The sequence below is a fragment of the Lutjanus erythropterus genome, chromosome 7 (genome assembly GCF_056507025.1).
Source record: "Lutjanus erythropterus isolate fLutEry1 chromosome 7, fLutEry1.hap2, whole genome shotgun sequence".
Lineage (NCBI taxonomy): Eukaryota > Metazoa > Chordata > Actinopteri > Lutjaniformes > Lutjanidae > Lutjanus > Lutjanus erythropterus.
In genome coordinates this window covers 41,207,514-41,233,968 of record NC_139323.1, presented here as the reverse complement: position 1 = coordinate 41,233,968, position 26,455 = coordinate 41,207,514, and the positions used below count along the sequence as shown (strand labels likewise).

Sequence of the window (26,455 nt, the reverse complement as noted above, 5' to 3'; positions counted from 1 at the left end):
TGCCATGATCAAAGCAAAATTAAATGTTCAACTTTTTAAAGGGAGTTCAGTCTATGAAAAAGAAAGACTTTTTGTGGGGATTTGTGAGTTGTAAACAATAAACCTCCTGAATACAATCTTTCCACAGGTTATGTGTTCACATTTAAAGTTTTACAAAAAATCTATACACGATCATGTCAGCTGCAATCTCATCCGACCCCACTTTTATGGCCCGTGTGCGCGGTGCGAGGACGACTGTCGACATGTGTTTGTTGACGACGGAGGTTACGAGGGGCCAAGGAGAAGAAACACCTTGTATGACAGCCGCAGAGTTAAACGAGGCCCAGGGGCCCTCCATATTAAGGAGAGGATTTCCCTGCTCATAAATATCCTGTTTTTAAGATGGAAATTTCAGGTTGCGGTAATCAGGAAAAAAGAAAACACACAAAGCAGGAACAGCTTGAGGTTTCTGTGAAGGAGGATCTGTTCTCGAGCTGTAAATCTCCCTTTTATGGGGCGTGCACCAGGTCCAAGATCACTTTGCTTTCCAAACGGTTTCAACTATAAACATGCTTATTTCTTATAGTTTCTGCAGCATGATTTAAGTCGGACTTCATTGTGGCAATAATATATTTTTGTTATGATGATTTAAATACCTTCCAACTGTAAAGATGCACTCCAAAAAGTTTTCCAAAAAGTGGAAAACTGGTATTTTCCCCTCTGTTGAAGTGGACACTGTGCCATTACATTGCTTGAAATGCATTTTTATTAATATACAAGTTTTTATTCTGTTACAAATAAAGGATATCATAGGAAGAAGAGAATCTACTGGTTTTGGATTCAGAAATACATTAGCCTCTCCTTTATATTGGACTATTACATGAAAATCAAAATGCGTTGAAATGTTTGCTCGTCAGTGGTATAACATGGAAAGAAAAATGTGGAAAAACAAAACTAAGTCTTTTTAAAGAAATTGTATAAATGTCAGAAGTCCTCTTTGGTTTGTTGTTGATTTTAAAAGAAAAAAAAATGTTGTTGTTGATCCCAGATTTGGTGTGTAATTTTATCCGACACCACAGCCACAGAGGGACAGAAGGGAATTCCACGTAGTCCGTACATGAGTCTCCGTCGAGAACAAAAGACACACTGATGTTTGAAAAACTCGCCCTCCGTCTCAGTCACAATCACAAATGTAAAACTAAGCAGATATTCGGCTACAGCATCCAGTCTGATGTCTTTTTGTACAAAACGAGAGTTCAGTGATGCTCAGGAGGATAAAAAAAAAAGGGAGAATCCTGCCATCACTCGCTGTCCAACATGTTGCTTATAGGTGTAATTGTAGGAGGCTGCTCCACAGAGGAGGGGAGACTTCATGATCCAGGGTGTGTGAGAGGATTCTCATCCCAGAGACGGCGTCTGTCTGCAGGGGTCCAGCGGCACAGAGGGTCCCCTCCCCTCCTGCCTGAGCCTCTCCTCCTCCTCCTCCTCCTCCTCCTCCTCCTCTCAGTTGACCGTGGGCACCTGGTTCAAGCTGTACTCCTTGGCTTTGAGCCGCAGGTTGGCGATGCTGTTGGCCATGTTCATTCCCTGGGACGTGTTGGTGTTGGAGCAGGTGGGCGGGTAGGTCGCCATGGCGCTGAGAGACACGAGGAGGGGAGAAGAAGGGAGAAGGTTACATCACCTGTGGCTGACGGCGAGCTAAAGCTCAGTGTGAGCCGCAGCTGTGGAAATATGAAAGGGAACAAAAACGGTATCAAAAGATTTAAACTAAATCTGACGTTAAGACGCTCACGACCCAGAAACCCCCAAAGGAAGTTCACCAGTGTTTCTGCACATTTTAACCTGACTGAACAGCACATTAACATTTATAGAGCATGTAAGATTTGTCGATATGAAAAAGTGTAATCCTGTAGAAACTTAGATATTCAGTCTTTTAACTCAGCTCTTTCATTGTGTAAGTCCAATAAACTGAAATTTCATACACAGATTATTAGCTGAGAAATTAAGCATCAAGCTCAGACTGTAAAGTTGATAAGGTTGATATCTTATTATTTTAATAAATGATGAATATACGTCCCCTCCTCCACAGACTCGGGGAAGCTCTGCAGGCTGCAGGAGCTCTGCAGGAATGCAGGACACATGCAACATCGTGACCTGACAATAATCAACTGTTTGTGACTCTGTAAGTTGTCTGTCGATGTAAAGTTAAGTTTGTTAGCCTGAAAGCAAAAGCCCACTGTTCTGACAATACAGAGTTCAGTGACTGTCTGTCTGTCTCACTGCTGCCAAACTGAATTAACATTTTGCTCAATTTAACCGTTATAAACATCTCCTCCTTCTAAAAGATAATTAATGATTTCTTACGACTCATACGACACTGACTCATTCGGCAAACATTCGGCATTAATTTGAACTCTCATAAACGTGAAACAGGCAAATGAAAGCAGTGATTCTGGGCTGGAATAGAAATTTTAAAGAAAAACACTGCGGCTGCAGCGTTGATGTCGGAGAAGTTCAACTTAAAATGTTTCTGATGACACATCATGGTCATTTTGTGATTTATTACAGTAAATATATTACAGATTCCTCTTTTAATTTAATAAAATAAACAAAAGGGCACTAAGTCCTCTGACTGGAAATTTTCCAGAGCTTTCTGTCACATCTCATGGCCTTCATGATGAGAGTTTGCAGTTAGACGAGTACGAGTGTCAATTTGTTTCTTGGATTCTTTTAAGGATCAGACAGTCTTGTATTCTCGTCTAATTTGTGCCCATTTATGTCCTTTTTTTGGCTTGTATTTGCACTAAAAATAAAGTGTGTTTTATCACCTCCTTCGGACTGAGGGCAGAACTCTCCTTCTGTCTTCGTGTCTCTGTCTGGATGATTTATTGACTTGTTTGTTTTTTTTTTTACCAAAATGCCATAAATGTGTGCAGCCTTTGTTTTCTTTGTTTTCATGCCGGGAGTCAGTTTACAGAGGCTAAAACTTTGCTTTTGTTTTTGTAAGAAGGATCTCGTCTGCTTTTGTTGTTGTCAAAGTGATGTCCTCCTGTCCGTCCCTGCGGAGATGTTTCTGCCCCAAAACTGTGGACTTCTCGTATGACTTTGATTTAGTTTGTCTTTATTTATGACTTCAGGACTCAGAAAGATGAAACATGTCTATCTTAAATATCTTTCTAATGTTGTTTCCAATTCTTTTTATATTCTAGATAGACAAAAGAACTTTGTCAACATTAAAAATAACTAAATATGGTCAAGTTGTCATGTCTGAGTAGGAAGAATGGAGAACAACGCTGTGCTGGTATTTTTTCATCTCTTTGTGAAGATTTAACTTAAAACACATTTGAAGTCACTGGATTTTTCCTTCTTTTCTCTTTGTTTTACTAAAACAGTTAATCAGATCCACTGTTTTCTGTGTAAAGCCCTTTTTACTGTCCAGTTATCTGCGAGTGCAGATGGATTTAAAAAGTCTGCAGTAGATTACAACAGAACAATAACACGACTTTAACAAAAATGGAAGCAGACACGATGCTCACTGGTGGATTCTGTGTCTACAGCATGTTTTCAGCAGCAGTATCCATCGGTTTTAAATCATAAATGAGTAGAAACCAATGGCTGCCAGATGAAAGGAAGAAATTATGGAACAATGAATTAATGATTTTGGAAATGGGCTGAAATGTGCAGAAATATTGGTTGGATCCTTTAAAGACAACAAAAACTCATTGTGTTTAAATAAGAGTGAAAAATAATACAAAAACATTTAAAAGGCAAAATAAATTCAAGAAATACAATCAGAAAACACCTTTAAAACTCTAAAAAAAACAAACAAGTAAGACTTTGAAATGAACTAAAATGTGAAAAAACAGCTGTACTCTTCATTAAAGGAAAATACCGTCAGTTTTCTTTAACAAAAAAAAAAAACAAAAACAAAAAAAAGAAGAAGAACTGAATGTAGTAAAGTGAAAGCGTACTTGTTCTCTGAGGGCAGCATTTTCTGTGGCACTCGCACTGGCCCCCCCTCCGGCATCGGATACCAGCTTTAGGATAATATACAGTCAAGTGTTAGCACCACATTAGCATTATTCCTGTTTCACAACAGATTTTCCTCGCTGCTGCTGCTGCTGCTGCTGCTGCCTGCGTCCATCCGGCCGGCCAAAAATCTCTCAGTGAGCGTGAGCCACGGCCGGCCGCAGGGTCTGACATTTTATACCGAGTTTCATAACGGAGGATTACTGTAAATCATGACCAACGTAACCAGAGTCACAAAAAATGTTGCCCAGTAGAGCTCAGTCTCTCTGTGTAGCGTTCATTATCTGGTGTAGTGTAGCACAGGGGGGTCACAGGGGTCAACAGTGGATTTAATACGGTTTGTTTTCACATTATCACCTCGTCAGGGGGGTCACAGGATCTGGCCCCGCCCCGCTCATGCTGACAGAGCGGAGCGATGGGACCGAGGCTGAGGAAAAAGGGTGTTTTGATTCAACACAATTAGTTTGGAGTTAGATACGTGCAGGACGGGGCTGTTAAACGTGCAGGAGGGAAACATGGCTGCAGGGACGACAGAGACAGAAGAGGAAATGTCAGAAAGCGTCCACAATAAATCTGATGCACACAAACAAAGCGATGGAGGAAGAACTCTGATCTTTAACTTGAACTATTTTATGGTTACTTCAGCTCAAATTCACTAAGTTTCAGCGCACAAAACCTGTTTTGTATTGAAGACAAGTTGAGCAAAAATCCCTAAATGATTGGAGCTCAGTGTGCCGTCATCACCAGACAACATAAATACAACATACTTTAATCCTAATAACAGCAGAATATACACCTGGTCCTGAATATAAATATTTGGATGAATTTACGCTGCATGAATTTATGACTGATGAAGTCAGAATTAAGATGTTGGCAGGTTCAGCTGGGAGAGGATTATGGTCTGTTGTCAACAAGGTTAAAATATGTAAAGATCTTATTTGGATATTTTACTCACTCACAGCTTTATGATGCATGTGTCTCCCTCATGTTAAATTATGCATCGGGTTGTTGGGAAGAATGTAAAATAGCTGCATGCTGTTTTTTAAGAGTTCATAAGTTTGCTCCTCCTGATATCGGCTGGATCCTCAATCAGTTGATTAATATGCCAGAAAACGGTCAATAAGATGTTTTTCCTTTAGAGTAAATCAAACACAGTTATGGCACTGAACCATATGTTTCTGCAAACAGTCCGAGAACAAGAATCCTTCTTCTGGATCGTGAAGTTACGCAGATTTAAAATTACTCAGAAGGACAGCAGGTTGTGTGAATTTTGCAAATTAGGTGAACTTAAGAATGAATTAAGGCTGAATGATTTTGAAGACATATCAATTATTTTGAAAGATATTGCAATCGCAATATCATTATTATAGTTTCACTGAAAAACATTAAAACAGGGATCAGTTTTAAACAAAGATGTTTTCAGAAGTCTAGAGAATGATGTGTTGGTCAGGACGCCTCTGCAGCACCACCAGATTTAATTTAAAATGGTATTTTGACACACATCTCACCCTAAAAAATATTGTGTTCTGCCATTTGAAAATTGCTGAGGACCATATTGCAATTTTGAAAAAAGTTTAATTAACTGTTCAGCACTAGAATGAATCACATTTTCTTCTGTCAAGTCAGAATCTACTGATGACAGAATGGATCGAGTGTTTAATGCTGATAAATTTGCTGCCTGTTACCAAACTGTGTCCAGAGCTCAGAAAAGACGTTTATTTGTTTTGTCTTATTGATAATTTATATCACTACTGTGGTGTCTATAAATGAGCCTGTTTAGGTGAGGAATATTATTTATGTATGATGATAATAATAATTAAAATCAAAAAAGTTTTGTCCTTTTAACATCTACAACGCAACATTACAATAAAGCAACCACATATAGTTGCTAATGCTTCACATTTATCAGAGCATCACAGAACTGTATGTTCACCAGTTATATTTCCAATTTACAATAAAATAAGGTTGTTTAAGGATCTTTGTCAAGACAGAGTTTGCAGAGATCATTTCCTCATATCACACAAGCGACTTTCAACTTTACACAAATATACAAATTATATAACGTTTGAAATCATAAGCAAACAGTGTGCCACAATAAAGTAATACAGTATAAAACGATACAATACTACCACCACCGCTTGAAAACATAAAACTGAAATGTTCACCGAGAAATGTGGTTTTGATTTGGTGTTTTGTATGTTGTATGTCAGCACAGAAGTTTTTCCTTAAATGCTAAATTTAACATGGTAGTTTGGCATTAAGAGTTTAGTTTAAAAAAAAAAGCCACAAAATATTGTAATATCAGCAGAAAAATACTGCTTTACAAGTACAAGTTCTGTAGATTTTAGTACTGTTTAATAAGGAACCAGGCATTTCTCTAAGGCATCATGTTCATACACAATTAATGTGCATTTGCTAAATATATTTTTTTAAATATGCAAAACATATTAGAGAAATATTCATATTAGACATATCTACAAGATGTTTTTCTTGTACTATTCAGTCACGAAGTGTTTGATGATAAAAGTGTTTGATGTTAAGATTAGACAAAAAGAGGACGGAGTGTGTGCAGCAACATGTGTCGTCAAGCTGCAACACGGCTGTTTTACAGAGAGTCTGAAAAGTGGACTTTTTACCAGAAAACAGGCTGATTTATCTCAAAATAAAACCTGAATCTGTAAGGTCAGATATGTACTGGAATAAACAATCTAATACTGCCCTCTGAAGTAGCAGATAAAAGCAGAAAAGCCCCTGAAAATAAAAGTAAATACAGTTAAAGTAGCCGTATTTCAACTGATCATACATTCAGTATGATGGAACGGTTTTATTCCACATTTTCAAAACTGAGAACTGAGTTCAGGACAAAAGTCTTTAAAGCAAGTCTGGAGTCATTCTGTATTTGTCCTCTTGTCAAACCATCAAATTAAATTACATGTTCATCATGAACACACACACACACACACACACACAATCACACACACACAAATACGGATTAATACGCCACTGAAAATAGTTCTCTAGAAATGCAGTTTTCTCCTGTTTATTTGATTAAAAACTACAATTACTTCTAAGTCTGAAATATATATTTGTGAGCTGTTTTTAAAGTTTTGATGTTTTCAGTAGGAGCCAATCGGCTTGGAGAGCCACAGACAGGAAGTCAGACAGTATTGAGAGACGGACTAACATGTTGGTTTTGGTCTTTTTGTAGGATTTAATTACAGTAAGAATATAAGCAGACTTATCCTTTGACTTCCTTTTATCCCATATTGCTGTTTTGGAGTTTAGTTGTTTACTGTCAGGGGGAACTGTGTCAATAAAGGTTGAATGAACACATTAAATGTCCGCTGTGCTGCTGCAGTTTGAGTCCAGGTGGATCAGAGGAGATGAAGACGGTCAGAGCAGCTATGAGGAGTATGTGCAGGTGAGGAGGAGGAGGAAATGAAACAATAACACAGAGCAGTGCAGCAGGGTCAGAGTGTGTGTGTGTGTGTGTGTGTGTGTGTGTGTGTGTGTGTGTGTGTGTGTGTTACGGTGGTGTTAACATGTGGTTATTGTGGTCTCAGCTTGTGCTTTTTCATCTGGAGACACTCGTGTGATTTGATGTTCTGCAGAGAAGTGAGTCAGTACTGAACTTTAAGACGCTGCAGTTACGATGCAGTATTTTGAATTTTGGGAGACTTTACATTTAACTGTTTTTTTCATCCAACGTGAGATAAATTCATATAATGTCACTCCTTTCATCTTTATTGAATTGTTACTTTCATTTTTTCATTTTTTGTCCCCTATTTCTCCATGCCTCAATCCTTTTTTCTTTTCTTCCTTCCATCCTTCTCCTTGTCCTTGTCCTGTCTGTTTGTTTTTCTTTCTTTCTCTCCTTTTGCCAGTTTGTTGTTTATTAATCACTTTCTCCCCCTGTCCTTTCTTTCCTACTTTTCTGCTGCCCTTTACTCTGTATTTTCCCTCTTCTTATTTCCTCCCTTTCATCTTTTTGTAGTTTGTTTCTTTCCTACTCCCCTTCTTACTTCTTTCCTTGTTTCTTTCCTTCCCTTCTTGTGTTGTTTCCTTACTTATTTCCTTCCCACTGTCCTGTCTTTTCTACTTTTTCTTAGCATTCTTTTTGATTTCCATCTTTCTTCCTCTTCATCATTTCTTTATTTTTTCTTTTCTTTTTCTCTCAGTCCTTCATTCTTTCATATTTTCTTCTTCGACTTCCTGTCCTTTCCTTTCCTTGTTCTTTCCTCCTGTCTTACTTTCCTTTGTTTCCTATACTTCTATCCTGTCTTATATTCCGTATTCTTCCTTTTTTCTTTTCTTCTGTCTTCAACTAAAATGAAAAATAATGTTGATATTTGAATAGATTTGACAGATTTTTACTTTCATGAAGCAGGACTCTTCATTGTGTTTTTACTCTCTTTACTTCGGTAGTTTGAGTTCTTCCTCTGCTCTCCTCGGTGTTAACAGATGTGAGTACAGATGTAGGTCAGTGTGTGTAAACAGGCGGTTTTAAGGTCAGCTGGTTAGTGGGTGCAGTCAGGTGAGAAAGCAGCGTGGTCTCTACCTGTAGGGGGCAGCGCTGCCCCAGGACAGGTAGTCGTTTGGGCGCGGCGCAGGGCGCGGTACGATTGGCTGCTCCACTGCCGTCACATCTCCTGAGTACGATTTGAGCAGCGAGGCGTTTTTGCTGGCCAGCATGGCGCGCTCGTTCCTGCGGAACTTAGCTCTCCTGTTCTGGAACCAGACCTGGAAGCAAAGAGAGAACAACAGCATGAATGATTTCTAGTTTAACCTTTAACCTTTTCAGCACAGTGGACGCTACAGTCATTATAAACTCTTTACAAAAGTACCAAAGATAACAAAACATCGGCCCAGTACAGTCAGGAGTGAAGAGTTCACATTGGACCGGTCAGCAATAATCTAAACTCAGAGGTCCCAGTTATGAACTGTCCCAGGTCACAGTCCATAGTCTTCATCCAGCCCAGATTAAATTCTGTGACTGTTTCATAAACTGCAGTGAGACTGAAAACGGACTCAGGTGTTTCATCAGTCACACAGTGACAAGGTTTTCTATGCGGTTCCACTGTAGAACTGTAATAAAATCATATAATGTCAAAGTGCAGTATCCAAATCGCAGAACCAAATCGCAATATTTTGAAAAAGGAAAAATGTAAGAAAACAGTATTATAATGAGGTACTGTAGAGCTGCAGACCTGAAAAAATCTTGTTCTCCAGATGAAAGAAAACATGTTTGTTTGGTTCAGATCATCACAATTTCAATCCAGTTTTTTTTATGCATAACTGATCATTTCTAATTGTATCACAATTTCAGTCAAAATAAGCACAAGATGACTTTTTTTTTTTACCAAATCATGCAGCCCTAGACACTAAGATACGTTCAAGCAATTACAAAAAAATAAATTAGTAATTTTTGGTAAATAATTTGGTGAATGTATTCACAAGTAGTCTATATGATGCCTTCACTGAACAAACATTGAATGCACCAATATGCACTGTGCAACATCACATAAAATAAAAATAAGGTCATTAGTGATTGTGGCTCAGGTTTTTCTTAGTTGACACCAACGTTTGTTCTCTTTCCTCAACAAACCAGGTGAGTTATTGTTTCACGGTTCCTGGTTGTATTTTGAGACTTGGCTGCGTTTCTCTGCTCTATTTAACGTCAAAAAAAGGACCAGAGGCCATGAAAATAAAAAAAAAAAAAAAAAAAAATCTGAAATCATCTAAAACCGGATCAAATGAACCAGAAGCTTTTTCTGGATGATTCTCTGAATTTAAACTCTTTTCTCAGTTAACACACAAACACCTTTCAACTGTAATCAACCGTGTACCCCTCATCAACCACCCCCCTTTACTAAACATGTGATGATGATGATGATGATGTGACTCGGGGTGGTGGGGGTGGTGGTGGTGGGGGTGCAAACGTTGTTCCTCGCTGTGAAATCAAATCCATTATTAGAAGCCGAGGGCGCTCAAAGGGGCTCGTTGCTCCCTCGCTGTCCGCTGACGCACAGCCTCAGGAATGAGCCCAAAGTCTCTTTTATCAAAGGATTTCTGCATCGCTCTCTGCTCCACATTAATCACAGATGTGCTGCTTCTCTCCCTCCAACATCACTATTTCCTCTTTCCCACTCCCTCTGCCCACAGAACACAGAACACTCTCACTGCTGCGCTCAGAAAATGAACAATAAAAACACACAAAAAGCATCATAGAAAGATATTTATCTGCAGTAAATACACGTATAATTCATATCATTATTAAACCTGAGGCCTGTTTGCATTAAAATAACAGTTGCCTGAATTTTTACTTTTATTGCAAAGCTTTATCACTACAATCATAATTTCCACAGGGATGCAGGTGACATGTTCAGCTTCACTTATCAAATCCCAGTTTTCTTCCTCCTTCTGTTACAAATTACCAGCTGCAGTTTGAGTGACTGTAAAATTTCTTTATCTGCCAGATAAATAAATTCTGATTACATAACTTGCACATACACAAGTCACCTGTAAGTTACAGCTTCACGAGCAACTTCAAGCTTTTTAGGGAGTTTTGTTGCCCTGGGTTTTGTCTGTCAGGCAACAAACAGTGGAGCGTGATTGGACTGCATTTATATTGCCTAAGACTGAACTCTAAGCTCTCCCAGTTTGCTGTTTTCTTACTATTGTCTTAATAAAATCTATGCAGACTGTGGTGAGGCTAAATACTTTCCACATCATGGATGATTAATTGTTCTTAAATATTGTTAACTGTCCTGTTTTTGTACTACTCACTGTCTAATTTGTAACCCAGCTTGACTGTGGTGAAACAAAAGATAATTTACCTAATTGTGGACAATAAAGTTTATCCTAACCTAACCATTCAGAGCCTGAGAGCTCTGGTTACACAACTCAGGGCTAAAGAGAAAAAAAAAAAAAAACACGCCCACTTCTGAACTTATTTGCAAAATTATTTTTTTCTTTTAGTAGCCTTTATGAGAATATATCAGTAAAAAAAAAAAAAAAACAAACAAACAGGAAAAACAGGGAGAGAGGACTGTGAGAATCTCTGTTAGCACTTTCAATGATGTTCATGTCTGTAGTGCATTATAAACATTTATAATGTGTTATTATCACTGTATAATTATAGTCATAAACACTCATAAATATTAATGATGGAATATCATAAATAATAATAAGTTGTAAAGCATTTAATAATGACTCATAAAGTGAAAATACCTCATAATTGTCTGACTTTTTTTTGCCAGGATCATAGTGTATTATAGTTCGTGTGGTTGTAATACATTGCAGTCATTGTTATAATGCATTATAATGTAATTACATGTAAGTGATCGTTGGGTATTTAAGTGAAGTAGTGAAACTCCCTGCCTCGCTGCCTCTGGTGTTTCCCATTAGAAGAAAAAAATCACATAGTTAAATCATGAGGATTAGGAAATGACATATTAATCAGTCATTTACACTCATAAATGTACTCCTCCTGCTGTTCATTTTGATTTTTCAGTAAATCATTCAGTAAGGGTTAAGATTAGTGTATTAAATGCATTATGATCTTTTCAAAAGAAAAACGATCCCACTGAGTGACCAGAAGTTACAAAGTATTATGACACTTGACCTCATAAATCATTCTAACATGCTTTAAAATGCGTTATGATTATTGCTATAAAGTATATTTATCCATGCTTATAACTACAATTATAAATTTCTCTCATTAGATTAAAACACATGATGCATTACAGACACAGCATCGTAGAAAGATTCTTTTTAATTTCACCAACATGTTTCAGCGCAGGCTCTTCACCATCAGGGGATTTAACAGGGTTAATATTCAGTGTTTTGTTACTTGAGCTCTGAACAGGCTGCTGATGTAGTGACAGAACGTCTCACCTGAGTGAGAGGAGTGTGACCTGCAGCTGAGAACTCAGGACACTGCCACTATGGTCTGTGTCTTAAAGAGATAGTTCAGGGTTTTTCTTTAAAGTGTGTGTTATATTTAGAATATTTTCACCACTTTACCTCGCTGTCAGACAGACTTTCCTGATGGGAAATCGCTGTTACAGAAGCCAAATATCACTTTCTCCAAAACAACCAAACTCCACTGGCAAAAACAGTCATTTTACTTCACAGAAGACAAGTTGTTGATCTAGCACTGCATGGATTGTTGAGAGTTTTTTCTATTATTGTATAACTTGAGTGAATCAGAACTATTCTCTTAAAATGTCACAATGCCACAAAATAATACAAACAAACTAATACACTGAGTCAGCAGCGGACCAGCAACTCCCATGTTCTGAGAGGTATAATTGTCGTTTTTACCAATGGAGTTTAGTTGGTTTGGAAAGAACGATATTTGAAACAAGGCATCAAAAAAGTCTGTCTGACAGTAAGATAAAGTGGTAAAATTATTCTAAATGAGGCGGAAACTTAAACTGACTCCTGGTGTTTCTCCAAACTGGGGGCGTGTTGACCGCCATCTCCTGTAGATACACTGACCTCATATAACCACACTTTAAAAACTCTGAACTATCCCTTTAACCACTGGTTCAAAAATAAAGCATTAATCGAATCTAAAGCAGCAGAAGGAGGCATTCAAGAAGCCAGAGGTGATTTCTGGACTAAAGGTTAGTTTTTCTTATTTTACTTTTTTTTTTTTTTTTTTTTTGGGTGCCTGAATCTGTTTGTTGAGGTTGTTTGTTTTGTTTGTTGTCTTGGTTTTGGAGTGTTGACACCTTGTCTTGTAAATGCACAAACTGAATTAATGCATTTAACAAAAAACAAATAAAAACAAAGAAGAACTACAGGATTTACTTCACTGTGTCTCCCGCCCTCAAGGTCAATTACATAAAGACAAACATAACTAAATATTTCTGGTTGTATTTAAGATAATAAATCCATTTTCTTTAATTGACTACATTTGGGAGTGTGACATCATTCATTTGGCCAATCAGAGCATCATATTCAGCTCCTGTTCTGCTGCTGCCGTCCTCATGTGTTGAACACATTTGCCATTTATCACTGATCTGTAAACCTCTGAGGAAATTAGACATCATTACATCCACTTTTCTGATCACATCCAGAGTCCTTTGGGGAGTTTACAAACTGCTCACAGACTCCAAACTATCAGATCATGTGAGTATGATAGAAGCTGCTGATGAGTTCTTATCAGCTGCTTCGAAACAACATAACGTGAAATACAAACATGCTAATAGATCCTGATAACTGCGAACCGCTAAGTGGCTTAATTAACATCATCTATTAGAGTAAGAGCTAACAGATGACAGTGGGCAGACTGTCGCTTCTGCTGCTCTCTGGTGACACTTCAGGAATAATTTAATAAATCCTCGTTTTAGTCCCCTCATCATTCTTACAGGGATAGTTCAGGTTTTTTACTGTACATATCCACAGTCAGTGTTACCTACAGTAGGTGGCGCTCAACACGCCTCCAGTTTGGAGAAGCAGCAGGAGTACTGGTGCAGGAAGCTGAGCAATGTACTGCAGTGAGCAGGGTCAGCAGCAACATGATTTTAGCCACTTAAAAAAAATCAATCAGTTAATTTAAGAACAAAGTAAAATGACAACTTAAAAAACTCATCTTTACTAAATGATAAATCTGATGTGTACAACATTTTTGTTAATATAAGGAATCCTTGAATTCCTTTTATGTTAAAGTGCTTCTTGTTCCGATTGAAATGAGCTATCGATATCAATAATCTAAATCAGCGACTGAATTGTTGATTCTCTCAGTGTTTTATTTTCCGTCCACCCACACCTACATGTAGCATCTGGCACGTGTCCAGAGTTAAAAAATAACACTTCACAGACGACAGAGCGTAGCTTACTGGCCGTTATATTACAACTGATATCATACAGACTCTTCTTAAAGAAGAAACTGAAAATGTAAAAGACGGTTGTCAGAGCATGAAGCCAAAGATCAAGACTTGATAGTCTGACAATGACAGAGATGTCAGTGCTGAAAAATTATGTTTAAATTTAAAAAAATGAATCAAATCATGTCCCAAAAAATCAAAAAACAAATCAAATCATTTGGAGACTTGTGACACCCCTATTACCTGCTTTTATACAGGTTTTAAAAGTAGCAGCCGTGATTTAAAAGTGCAAAATATTGGCATCAGTTGTCTTTAGCAATGAATGATGTATGTTAAACTGCAAAACAAATACAATGCAGCACTCAGTAGCTGTGCTTTTATAAAATACATTTTTTAGAAAATGCAGAAGATATCGTCACAGTCTGGTGCAGTATAAGACTTTTTTTTTTTATTTCACAATATTGGATATATTATTACAGTCCTACTGCTTTACCCTGCTGCCAGACAGCCTTTTCTCCTGAGAAATTTCTCTTACGTATGCCAAATATTCCTTCCTCAAAGCAACCAAACTCCATTGAGAAAAACAATAATTTTACCTCACAGAAGATGGGAGTTCCTTGTCTACTGCTGCCCAGTAGATTGATTAGTTTGTGTTATTGTTGGAATTTTGTGTTTTAAATGGTTAGTTCAGATTCAAAGAAGTCACACAATAACACAAATAATCTAACAGATGGAGGCAGCAGTGGACCAACAACTCCTGTGTCCTGTGAAGTAAAATTACTGTTTTTGTCAATGGAGTTTGGTTGGTTTGGAGAGAGTGATATGTGGCTCGTATAACAGTGATTTCCCACCAGAAAAGTTTGTCTGACTGTAAAGTAAAGTGATGAAAATATTCTAGATATAGCATACACTTATATTATACTGATATAGATTTTTTTTAAGGTGTCTAAAATATGAGTTGCTGCTGACCCTGTCCACAGCTGCTTCTCCTCCATCTACTGTAGGTACTACACTGTCTTTTTTCCGTCTCTGTTTATATATAATCTATTCTTTTTTTTTTATGAGTTTTTTTGTTTCTTCTCCTTGAACCCGTCTGATAAAACACTGCTGCAGGAGGAAAACCTCAAACGTCCTAGGAACCAGGTTTTAATTTGTAAGCTAGGATGATATGTCAAAATAAAAGTCTCTGAATCACACCCGGTACAGTGTCCTGGCTCCTACCTGGACTCTGGCCTCGGTGAGGTTGACCCGGCGTGCCAGGTCCTCTCTGACGAAGGCGTCGGGGTAGTGTGTCCTCTCAAACACTCTCTCCAGAGCCTGCAGCTGGCTGCTGTTGAAGGTGGTCCTGTTCCTGCGCTGCTTCCTCTTCTTCTTCTCTTCTGTGTTCATCTGTTCATCTGCAGAGAGACGAAGAAGAAGGTGATGTCATATAAGACTTGATGGGAACAACACAAATCTCTAGTTATTGTTTGTAGCTACAGAAACAAAGGAAGAAAGTAACAACATTAAAAAGAGGCTTAAAGCTCCGTGTCAGGCCACATCGGATTTTAATAATAAATGGAGCTTCCTGCATTAACCGCAGGCCGGTCTGAATCTGTGGCTCCTCCTCACTCAGAAATCTGCAACACTGAAGTTCATCCAAATAACAAAGGATCGAACTGACATCATCACTGGTATTCTGTTAGTTTGATTTCACAGTTTAAAAATCTGCAGATTTTCAAAGTAACGATGCAGACGCTGTTTGCACAAGTCTGTTGAGCTTTTAGAAAAAAAAAAAGATTGCATCTGATAAGAAGATTATGTTTTCTGTACAGTTTGTTCATCCATTTGTCAGCAGGATTATGGAAAAACTACCGACTCGACAGTATGGATAAAGTATGAACCCAGTACATACTGGAGCAGATACACAAATTATTTTCTCTGCTCTCTGAGTGCCCTTCAAGCTTGTATCTTATGGTTCTAATGACCTAACAGGACACGAGGTCACTTTAAATCTTCATTTTATTGAGATAATTTTATTTTTCACATTATATTTTGCAGTTATGGTGGTGGGAACACCACAGCTTTGTCCTCCAAAACCAGCACAATATCAAAGTTACTTGTAGTAGCATTATTTTGGACATTTTCATTTGAAGCAACTTAGATTTTTTCGCCCATGCATTCACTCGCACTTTTTGTATTCGCACACACTTCATGAGACTTCATCCCATAGTTCATGACCAACCTGTTCAACCACCTGACCTGCAGCTGCTAATGAGGACTCTTACTTTGACAGGAAATACTTCAGTAAAGTTTTCAACACAGAGCTTTTGTTTACATGTAACAATGCTACTATTTCTACGTGACTGAGGATCTGAATTCTACGATTTCCATCACTGATAACTGATGATAACATATTGATTACTAAAGACAGCAGACCAAGACCAAGACGGCACAATCTAGATCCTGTATGTGACATCACAACTCGTCAATCCTGGTCCAACTTTTAGCTCATACAAGAGTGAACTTGAAGCCACCAGGGCACACGCACACACGAACACACACACACACACACACACACACACACTTTCTTTATTGTGTGTATTTAGTTTGTGTGCAAGAACCTTTTTGCTTTTTAAGAATATAAAATATAAAATATATTTTGCCTGTTTTGCTACACAATTCATATAATTCTCCAGTATTAATCTACAATGTAGAAAAAAAAGATGAATCTGAACTTTTGACTGCTACGGTACATTTTTATAAATGTCTGGAGTGGATCTTTAAGAAATGTTTCATCTGCAGCTGGGAGTGAATCTGCATCAAAATACACAAAGTGATGTGCTCAGCTGCTGAGACACGAAAGCTACCAGGTAAACTACAACGTCTCCATTTCCACTTCCTGTCTGCTTCTCAACAATCTTCTATCAGTTAAAGGAAAACTTAAAGTGACAGTTGTGGTAAACGTGACAGATTCACCCACATTAAATATTTAAATGTGAGGCTCACTGCTGGGGAAAAAAATGTCATTACAATAATTCCATAGTGGCATCTTTTTTCCAGAAAACAGTTTCCCAGTAACGACATTGTCTCTGGAAAAAGATTTTTCGGTTGAATTTTTGAAATACCATTTTTGACTGTTGTGAGCGCCACAAACCATCGATGTGGAGGCAGAAACGTCAGAGACAGAGATCTGAAAGTCTGGACAAATAACACCAAAAGTATCTTCATGGAGAGACACAAGTAGAGGTTTGTAAGAAAATATGTTTTTGTTTAATCTGTGGGAAGTGATTCTTTAAGATCCTTAAAAAAAATCAAATCACTTGTTCCAGCTGGCCTGCAGCCTAATTATCAAACAAACAGACACACGTTGGGGGAAAAACAAAGATAAATATATATAATCCAGGCTGACACCTTCACCTCCGAGTGTTCATGTTGACTTCAGGCTGGAATCAGTGTTTGTGTGTTGTGGCTCCAAAACAAGACCACAAAATAACACTTTCACATCGAAAAAACGACTGTGATCATCCGTGCTCCTGCCTAATTACACCCACACACACACACACACACACACACACACACACACACACACACACACACACACACACACACACACACACACACACACACACACACACTCAGAGCCACTTTCTTTAAGTATTTCAGAGTTGAGAGACTTTTTTACTCGACTACTTTTATCTGGCAGATTCAGATTTTAAATTCAACACACACCCAGTGTCCACTTTATTAGGTACACCTGTACGATCTAATGCGACACAACTGCTCTGCCATAAAATCGACTTTATGATGCCTATAATGTTCTTGATGCTGTCATATAGGAGTTACATATATGTTTTAGCAGTGAGGTCGTATCTAATTCATCTTGTTAAATGTAGGAGTTTATTTTCTTTTTAATCTATTTTTCTCTTTTAGAGTCTATATATATATATTTACTTTATACTTACTGTCCACACGCATCTGATGACTTGCTGCTGTAACGTATATCTATCTATCTATCTATCTATCTATCTATCTATCTATCTATAAACTTTTTAAAGCAGGTAAGTTATGATAGGGCTGGAAAATATATCAATATTATATCGATATTGTGATATGAGACTAGATATCGTCTCAGATTTTGGATCTTTATAAGATGATATGTCAAAAGTGTCTTTTCCTGGTTTTAAAAGCTGCAGTGCAGTAAAGTGAAACTCACCAGACTGTTCTGACTGTTCTAATATTTGCCTTTAATTACTTTATTACTGATGATCATTTATCAAAAATCTCATTCTGTCAGTGTTTTGTGAAAGCACCAGCTGTAATGCTGCAATATTATTAAGGTGATAAATATTGTGTTATACTTTATATACTGTACAGCAATGCATCATATTCTGTAAGAGCTTCATTATCTGAAAGTTCACAGTATGTTATATTAGAGAAAATGTGTGTATATCGTGTATCACAGAACAGAAAAAAAAATGAAGATATTATTAATAAGCCATGTTGCCCAGCCTTATGTTATGGACAGGTGTACCTAATAAAGTGGCAACTGAGTGTATATAAAATTGCCTGTTGTCCAATAAAAAGCTCGAAAAAATTAAATATTCAACATCTCCGCAAAACGTGTTGCAGCTCAATGACACAAAAAACCGTGTAAAAATGCTGTTGTTCATTCAATATATATTTTGTAAAGCCACCAATCTAAAAATATTTATTATATTATTTTTTATATATTAAATATTCTGTTTGGGTTATTTGGGGCTGAGAGTTTCTTCAGCGAACTTGTTGGACAGGTGAAAAGAGTCAAACCACTGCAGAGTTCTGAGGAAACTCATCTTGATGTCTTTTATGAGCCTTTTTAGATAAATGTGACTCCCCTGAATTTATTTACAGTCTGTCATTTGTATCATATCATATCGATTCAAAAACACAATGAATGCTTTATTTATTTTCCTTGTTCTGATTTAAAAAACAAATTAAATGTGCTTAATTGGACACTGTAAAGTAAAACTAATCATTTTCAGTTAAGGTTTGAAAATTTTGTCAGTATATTGATTAAAAGAATGCAGTATTGTGTTTTAGCTGATGCAAAAGAGCCGTAAATGAACCCAATTCTTCACAGAATCATCTGATTCTGTTTCCTGTTTATCTCAGCAGAATATTACTTGTAAAGACGTTTTTCACTGTAAAGTTCATTTTTTATTTGCAGTTAAAGATTTGAATCCTTCATCACTGTTGGAAACATTTGTTTTGTTTAGATAAAAAAAATCTCCAGAATGTCGACACTCCAGGAAATTATAAAAACAGCCTCATTAAACGTGACCCAAAAATGAAACTAAGAGTTCTGTCTTGACCTCAGAAACTGAGTTTTCCTGACTTTCAACCGCATCTCATGGCCTTCCTCAGCAGATGGTCTTTGCTCAGTAGAGTCTAAAATATCCAAATGAAAGAACTTTTAAATCATCTGCTCAAAAACTTGGAGATACAAGGTTATAGTCCAGTGGAAAAACCTTTTATGTCCAACCTATTTCCAAAACGTCAAAACACTCTGAAAGAAATAACTGTATTTCATGGTTATTTTAACATTTTAAATTAGATTTTAATTCTCATAGTTAGATCGAAAGTTCAACATTGGCATTTATTAGAGAAGTGACAGGAAAAAAACGACGTAACAAAGATCCTGAGCCGGACTCGAACCGGTGACATCACATGTTCAGCTTCTTAAAACACTCAGACACCAGGACGCTTCTGCACAGGAGGAAAACTCTCAATGCAGAACGTGTAATGGAGTTTTTTTTTTTATTTGGTACTATCAGGGTTTGAGCACTTCCACCTCTGCAGACACACACACACACACACACACACACACACACACACACACACACACACACACACCAGTGAGTGTCTCACACTCTGTCCTGGAGCAGATGCTGCAGTGTGTTTGTTTTGTTGTCACCATGTTGTCTAATTAGAGAAACACTTCCTCCCTTCAGTCTCGGCCAATCAGATGACAGCTGAGAGTCTGACTAAATGTAAACTCTGCCTGTCTGCGATCCCTGACCCCTTAAAATAATCAATATTTACTACCCAAAACTTTTGATTTCACATACTGATCGAGTATGTGAGGCCCTCGATCGAGCCTTAATTGATTGTTGATTTTGTTCCAAAAATAAATAAATAAATAAATAAATAAAAAATCTATTTGCGATGTTAAATATCAGATTTACACTGGATCAGAAGACAGAAGTTGTTCTGAATCCAGTGGCACAAAGCATTTGACATTCAGCCATTTCTGTTCAGATGTTTGTCACATGAAGTTTCTCATTTTATTATTTTTCACAATGGAACTGAAGTTGACAAAAGAACTTGTTAAGAAAAAACTTTTGTGCTCAGCCAGTACTTTAAGTCCTGTAATAGAAATTATAAAATTCCACTGTGGACATTAATGGGTTAAACACAGTTTAGTTTTTGAGCATTTTGACCAAAAAGTCACGTCTGACATTTAATTTGAAGGGTTTCTGGCCTGATCAGTTCAACATTTGCAATATTTCACCAGAATCAGTGATTTTGTTTTTTTAAAGAATCATTTTGTATGAAAGACAGAAAACTGTCTCGTTCTTGTGTGAATTTAAACATCTCGTGATCTTTCACGTTGATCTCAGGACCTGTTTGACTTTATTCACATTTTACAGCTACGTCTTGATGCACATTTACAGCAGAGGAGGAAACAGAACTCTGACCTTTAACCTCAGTCAAAGTATCAATGTCACAATAAAAAAAAAAATGTTCGTTAAAGTCTTCATCACTGTGTTGATTCTGCAGGTTTTATCAGGTGCAGCTCAGTTGAGAAGTTTATAAAAATCTTTTTGACCTTTGAACTTTTAATAAGATGAATCTACACGCAGTCGCCTCTCTGTCAGCAGTTTAACTGAGAAGTGATTTTATTTCCTCAGATTCATTTTTTTCTGACTCGAAGATGTAAAACCATTTTACTTCACCGGAAAAAAAGCTAAGATTTTTTTTCTTTGCAGCTTGTTGTGTGACAGGGAGTGAGATATCTTTTGTTTCTGTGTTGTGTTTTTTTGTTTTTCTCTTTCTCCTGTCTTTAGATTAAAACCGAAAATTAACAAATATATTCAGACATAAAGATTAAAAAATAAATAAATTTAAAGAAAATCCTAAAAAATAAACAGACGTTGGTGAAGTAGATTTTTTTTTTTCTTCTTCTTCTTCTTTCTAACCCCGTTAATCACTTTGTGACCTTTCAGAGTTGATCTTTCTGACCCTCTGTGGGGGTCCTGACCCCCGGAGTCCAACATCAACAGATTAAAAAAAACAACATATTATACATTTAAGATACGTGAACATTTTAACAGTTGATTATTTTTTGTATTTTATTTAATTTATCATAATCTTCATACTGTTTTTTTGCAGACTAATCTCTCAGTCTGTCCGTCAATAATTCTGTTTTTGTCTTGTGTTGTTCATTGTTGTGTTTCTCTTTGTTTTTTTTTTGTTTTTTTTTTTTTACTTTAGCCTATATTTTGTTCATCTTAAGCTGTGTTTCAAAATAAACTTTACTTTTTTTTTAAACTATATATTCTTCTGAATGTGATGTTGTCATATTATTTTTATTTATATTTATCTTCTGCTGCCACAATTTATTGATTAGTCATCAACTATTAAATTTATTGCCAACTTTTTTGAGTAATTTTTTTTAAAGAAAAAACAACGTCTAAATTCTCTAATTTCAGCTTTTTAAATGTGAATATTTTCTGGTTTCTTTCCTCCTCTCTGACAGTAAACTGAACATATTTGGGTTGTGGGACAAAACAATTTAAGGATCTCATCTTGGGCATTTTCTGACATTTTACACCAAATAACTAAACAATTAATTGAGAAAATGATCAACAAATTATTTGACAATGAAAAATACTGTTAGTTGCAGCCCTACATTTATCTATAATGGAGTCTGTGTGCAGAAAAGTCTTTCTTTACCTTAAAAAAACAATTATTTACATAATTTATATGTAATTACTTCAGTAAAACACCAGAATCTAAAATTCTGTGTGGCACCAAACGTCTCCTTTAGTTTATTATAAATCATTGCAGCAGCTGTGAGGCTGCAGGCTGCACAGTTTTTGGCTCATTTGGTAAATGGAGTAAAAACACCAGGCTGCAGTGAGGCAGGATTCTTGAGGAGTCGGACTCAGTAAACTTGCGGCTGTAAACTCTGATGGAAGCCGCACATGGCTGACCAGCGACCGCGCATAGTTTCCCCTGAAAAAAACCCTAAAACCATCCGTTTTACAGGCTGGAGCTTCAAATGAAAATCATGACGCACTTCATTAGTCCGCCCGCCCGACTCATGACGTTACAAGCGGAGAAACAGCACGAGGTCTGTTTGATACAAGAGAAATAATTAAATATGATTGATTATGACCAGGCTGTTGAGTTTTAAACGACTTCTTAGCAGTAATTTAAGAGTCTGATGGCTGCAGAGAAGAGCGTTAATTAGATCACATGAAAAAAGAGAAATATTGAATATATTTTATTATTTTAATTGAGTTAATTTAAGTGTTATTTTTTCTATTTGGCAGGGAAACGTAAAGTAGGCCTAGGTCTGTAAATTTTTTGCAAACTTAAAAAGTGTAAACATTTTTTTTTTTTTTTTTTTTAATTGATGATCTTAAAAAGAGATGATGTTTTGAGTTTTTTTTCCCCCCAAGTGGATAAAAAAACCAACAACATATAAAATCTAAATATTTATTTTCCCAAAGAGGGAGCTCTGAGTTTCTTTTAATAGTCGCTCAGTTCCTGCGCGGTGGTTTGGCCTCGGAAAGCTTTTAATTAAAGTCTGCAGGGCGACATTAAAACAGCAAATCAAAGCCATTCCCGTCACCGTCATCATCATCTTCATCATCATCACCCTGCAGCTGTGAGTGTGGCCAACACGTGTGATTATTAGACTGATCTCATTAGTGAAAGTCGATTAGTCCTCCTGCCAGAACTAATTCACCAGAGGTTAAAATAATCAAACAGAAGTACGTTTAAAGTTTTGATATTTTTAAGGTGAAATTTAATGTTATTGGGGAAATATTCCCATAATGTGTTTTGGTTGATAATTACGGCAATTTGTGAAATATGTTTAAAATATCGGCATCATTCAGACCAGCTGTTGCGTTCAGTTTCTGTCTGTAAATCGGAAAATAAAATGTGAATTCCATGTTTTGTTTTTTTTTAAATATCATAATCTTGAGTTAATCTAATAATAACTCGCTTTCATCCGCATTAAATCACCACAAATGTTTCTACTCATCAAACCAATATTTGTTTTCTGATTAGTGACTAATTCCTCTCTCTGTTTTTTTTTTTTTTTTTTTTTTTTTTTTTTTTTTAATAAAATCATCTCTAAATGAAAGGAGATCTGTTGATCTGCTGTTATTTGATTCTTTAATTGTTGCAGCGAAGACACGCGCGCTAATTATGACAAATGATTAGGCTCCGATATTCTGAGAGTGTTTGACAGCCGAAAATAACCGAGAATTAACGACGTGACCTGAGCACTTCCTCCCGCATATTTCTCTCCGATTTTTTTAGCCTTTTCTTAAGAAAAATAACAATAACACTCATTAAAGCCTATAACGTTTCTGTCAGCCTCTGTAATGGCCCTCTGAGCGGAGGAAGAAGAGGAGGAGGAGGAGGAGGAAGGAGGGAGCGTTTATTTACTCTCTCAACGGTGCGCAAGAGAGGCTTGTCCGCTTTCATCGAGTTTATCACCGAGTTTTAGTCAACTTCCTTGCACGCAGCGGCAACTTTTAAAACAGTAAAAGTAGGACATAAAAGTGCTGATTTTCAGGCTGGATCGTCAGCGGCAGCTCAGCGAGCAGTGCCCGCTTCTCAGTTCACCAAACTCGGCCTCATTTTTACGCACACACGGAGGACTGAGCTTTGGTTGGAAAAACTTTACTTTTATCATTTTTTGTTATAAATTACCGCAAATGTTGATCATCAAACCATCACATATGCGTCAAAGCATCACGTGACTCACTCAAAGTATTTTCAAAATAAATGTATATAATTTCTTTTCTCTTAAATAAAAAGATCAAAAACAAAATGTGGCCTCACTGAGGTCAAAAGAGATTTATTAGCCCTGAGTCTGACTCGCGAGGTTACTTCACTGACCATGTCCACCAACATCACCATACCTCACTGACATCAAAGTGTTAATGGTAAATTAATGGCCGTTTTGAGGGGGAGGCCGTCAGGGATGATGCATTGCCAAAACTCACTAAAGGATTCCTTCCATGCGCGCTGCTGCTCTGCGCACAGCTCCATTCATGCGCCTCGCACGCGGACACGCGCCACAACATAATGAAAACAAATGAGTTAAGTTTTCAGATGGTCATTAGAGCGACGTGTGCGTGAAATCTGCGGTGTTTTCCAGAGACGAACGTGTTTTCATGTCGGCACTAAAGAGGGTTTTAAATATTTTGGTCACATGATTGAAAAGTAGTTTTGGATCTGTGTTCCTCAGTCCGGCCTGTTCGGGTTCGGTCTGCTTTTCACTTACTCTCCTGCTGGGTCGTGTCGCTCCCGCTGGTCAGCCCCGGGGACTCCAGCATACTCCTCCCCGCCTCCCCGACGCTCTCGTCCGCCTGGCTGCCCACCATTTCCCCGGCCTCTTCCAGATCCAACAGGTGGCTCACCGAGAAGTTCTTTTTGGCTTGCAGGTTGTCCAGGTTCGACGTGATCGGGCTCTCCAGGCGGTTTGATATCGAGGCTTGCCTGTCCATTACATGTGCATAGCTAGAAGTCATGACGCAAGAGGGGAACAGCGGAAAAAAACAGCGCGTCAAGAAGAAGAAAGAGAAGAAAGAGAAGAAGCAGAAGCAGATCCGTGCATGCAGACCCAGCAGCGCGTCCAGGATCCCGCCAGCCGGAGACAGACTCGGTTCTTCCGAGCAGAGAGCGGGTCTGTTCACATCCACAAACCAAACTTCAGCAAAGTTTCTCCTCGATCAAACTCCTACAGAACATCCATCCAGCCGCGCGTCAACAGAGAACCAGAAAAAAACATCAGTTTGTCCCTTTAAAGAAGTTTTTACAGAGAATCAGAGAAGTCCTCTGCGGAGGAGGAGAAGAAACTCTTCCACTCTGGTGGAGTCACATCTGAATCTGAGCAGGAAGAGAAGAGCTGCTGCTGCTGCTCCTGATGACGACCAGATGCGTAAAACTCCGCCGTGTGTGCGCAAAACTTCGCTGAGCGGCAGCAAGACGCGAGGAGGCAGGACGGAGGAGGCGACAGAGCCCTATAGTCTCTCTACCTCTCTCTCTTCACTAAATGAAAGAGAGGCGTAATTACGTGGCAGAGCCTTTATGTTGTCTGACGTTTCACAGGCCCCCACCCTCCTCCTCCTCCTCCTCCTCCTCCTCCTCCTCCTCCTCTTCCTCACCCCTCCTCACCCCCACTTCCAACAGAAACATCACCATCAGCACCATCAACACCCTGCTTTGGCCTGTTTCTGTTCCCCTCACAGACTAATGACTGTGTGAATGTGTGTGTGCAGGGGGACACACACACACACTGCTGTTATCTCTGGTTGTGTGTTGATAAACCCACTCTGACTGTCCTGCGGTCTCCCACCAATTAAATCAACCATAAGTCGTGCCAGTCAGTCTGTCCACAGATCTGCCCACAGATCTGCAGGCTGAAGCGTCACACAGCGAGAATATAAAGAAGTTCTGCACCAGATGAATCCATAATTTCACATGTTTACAGATAAAATAAGGTTCAGAGTGAATGAAGCTGTTAAGGGCCACCAGGGGCCACCAGGGCCCCCCAGACCTGTATCTTAAAAATGTCACTTTCATAGTTTCACATATTTGGATCAGTTTATTTTGGCATTATCGTGAAAAATGTCTTTAAAACGGTTTAATTAGCCTGATGGGTTTGGGAAGTAACAGATTACATGTAACAGGATTATTTAGCAGGATTACAATTAGTTCTCTTGAAGTGTGAAGTGTAGAAAAGTATACTTAAAAAAGTATATTATAATGTGCATAATTACTGCTGTTAATCTTAATGTGCATTTGCACATAACAAAGGAAAAGCCTGACAACAAACATGTAAAACCATCATCAGGGTTAGGAGGGTTACTCTAAAAATGTATTCCAATACAGTTACTAACTTGTTTACATTACATTATTTTTGGATTATCGCAATGACAAATGGTGATATTGTTCAGCCATATATGATGTTTAAAACCAGGGCTGTAAATAAAACGTTCAGGCAGTGTGGTCACACTGGGGCCCATGGGCTGGGGGTGAGGGAGAGAGGGGGCCCTCCAACAACGTGTGAGGTGGAGAATGGGCCCCTGTGAGTGATTCAGATCACCACCTCAGAAATGATGATTGCTGGGTAATGTGTATGCCGCTGTTATCCAATGTCGAGTCTTTATTTGATCATGTGACAAGACGATACACATACCATAGATAGTTTAGGGCCCGTCATAACTACCTCACACCCCTGGTTAAAACTGTCTCAGTCCACAGTTGAACACAGCATCTCAAATGTGACCTCTGAAAGTACTGAGGTACAGTTACTCAAGTCCTGTACTTAAGTACAGAGG

General features: G+C 37.9%; 1 protein-coding gene across 2 annotated transcripts; it reads right to left on the bottom strand.

The window, feature by feature from the left end:
* Positions 1 to 1,444: 1,444 nt before the first annotated feature.
* prrx1b (paired related homeobox 1b) lies at positions 1,445 to 25,174 on the bottom strand. 2 transcript variants are annotated; one of them, XM_084723803.1, is made up of 5 exons: positions 24,397 to 25,174; positions 15,066 to 15,241; positions 8,567 to 8,748; positions 3,951 to 4,016; positions 1,445 to 1,615 (listed from the first exon to the last, which is right to left on the bottom strand). In XM_084723803.1, the coding sequence occupies exons 1-5, from the start codon at positions 24,641 to 24,643 to the stop codon at positions 1,483 to 1,485; spliced, it is 804 nt and encodes a 267-aa protein (XP_084579929.1). In that variant the 5' UTR covers positions 24,644 to 25,174; the 3' UTR covers positions 1,445 to 1,482. The 2 variants fall into 2 exon arrangements, with proteins under 2 accessions (XP_084579929.1, XP_084579930.1); XM_084723804.1 differs by lacking the exon at positions 3,951 to 4,016 and having other exon boundaries at positions 1,446 to 1,615; positions 24,397 to 25,173.
* Positions 25,175 to 26,455: the final 1,281 nt, after the last annotated feature.

Excerpts from the sequence above, each read along its gene's own strand:
- prrx1b (XM_084723803.1), bottom strand. The coding sequence starts at position 24,643 with ATGACTTCTAGCTATGCACATGTAATGGACAGGCAAGCCTCGATATCA. Across the intron at positions 4,017-8,566 it reads GGCAGCGCTGCCCCCTACAG|CTGGTATCCGATGCCGGAGG; the intron begins GTAGAGACCACG and ends ATTATCCTAAAG. Across the intron at positions 1,616-3,950 it reads ATGCTGCCCTCAGAGAACAA|CGCCATGGCGACCTACCCGC; the intron begins GTACGCTTTCAC and ends CGTGTCTCTCAG.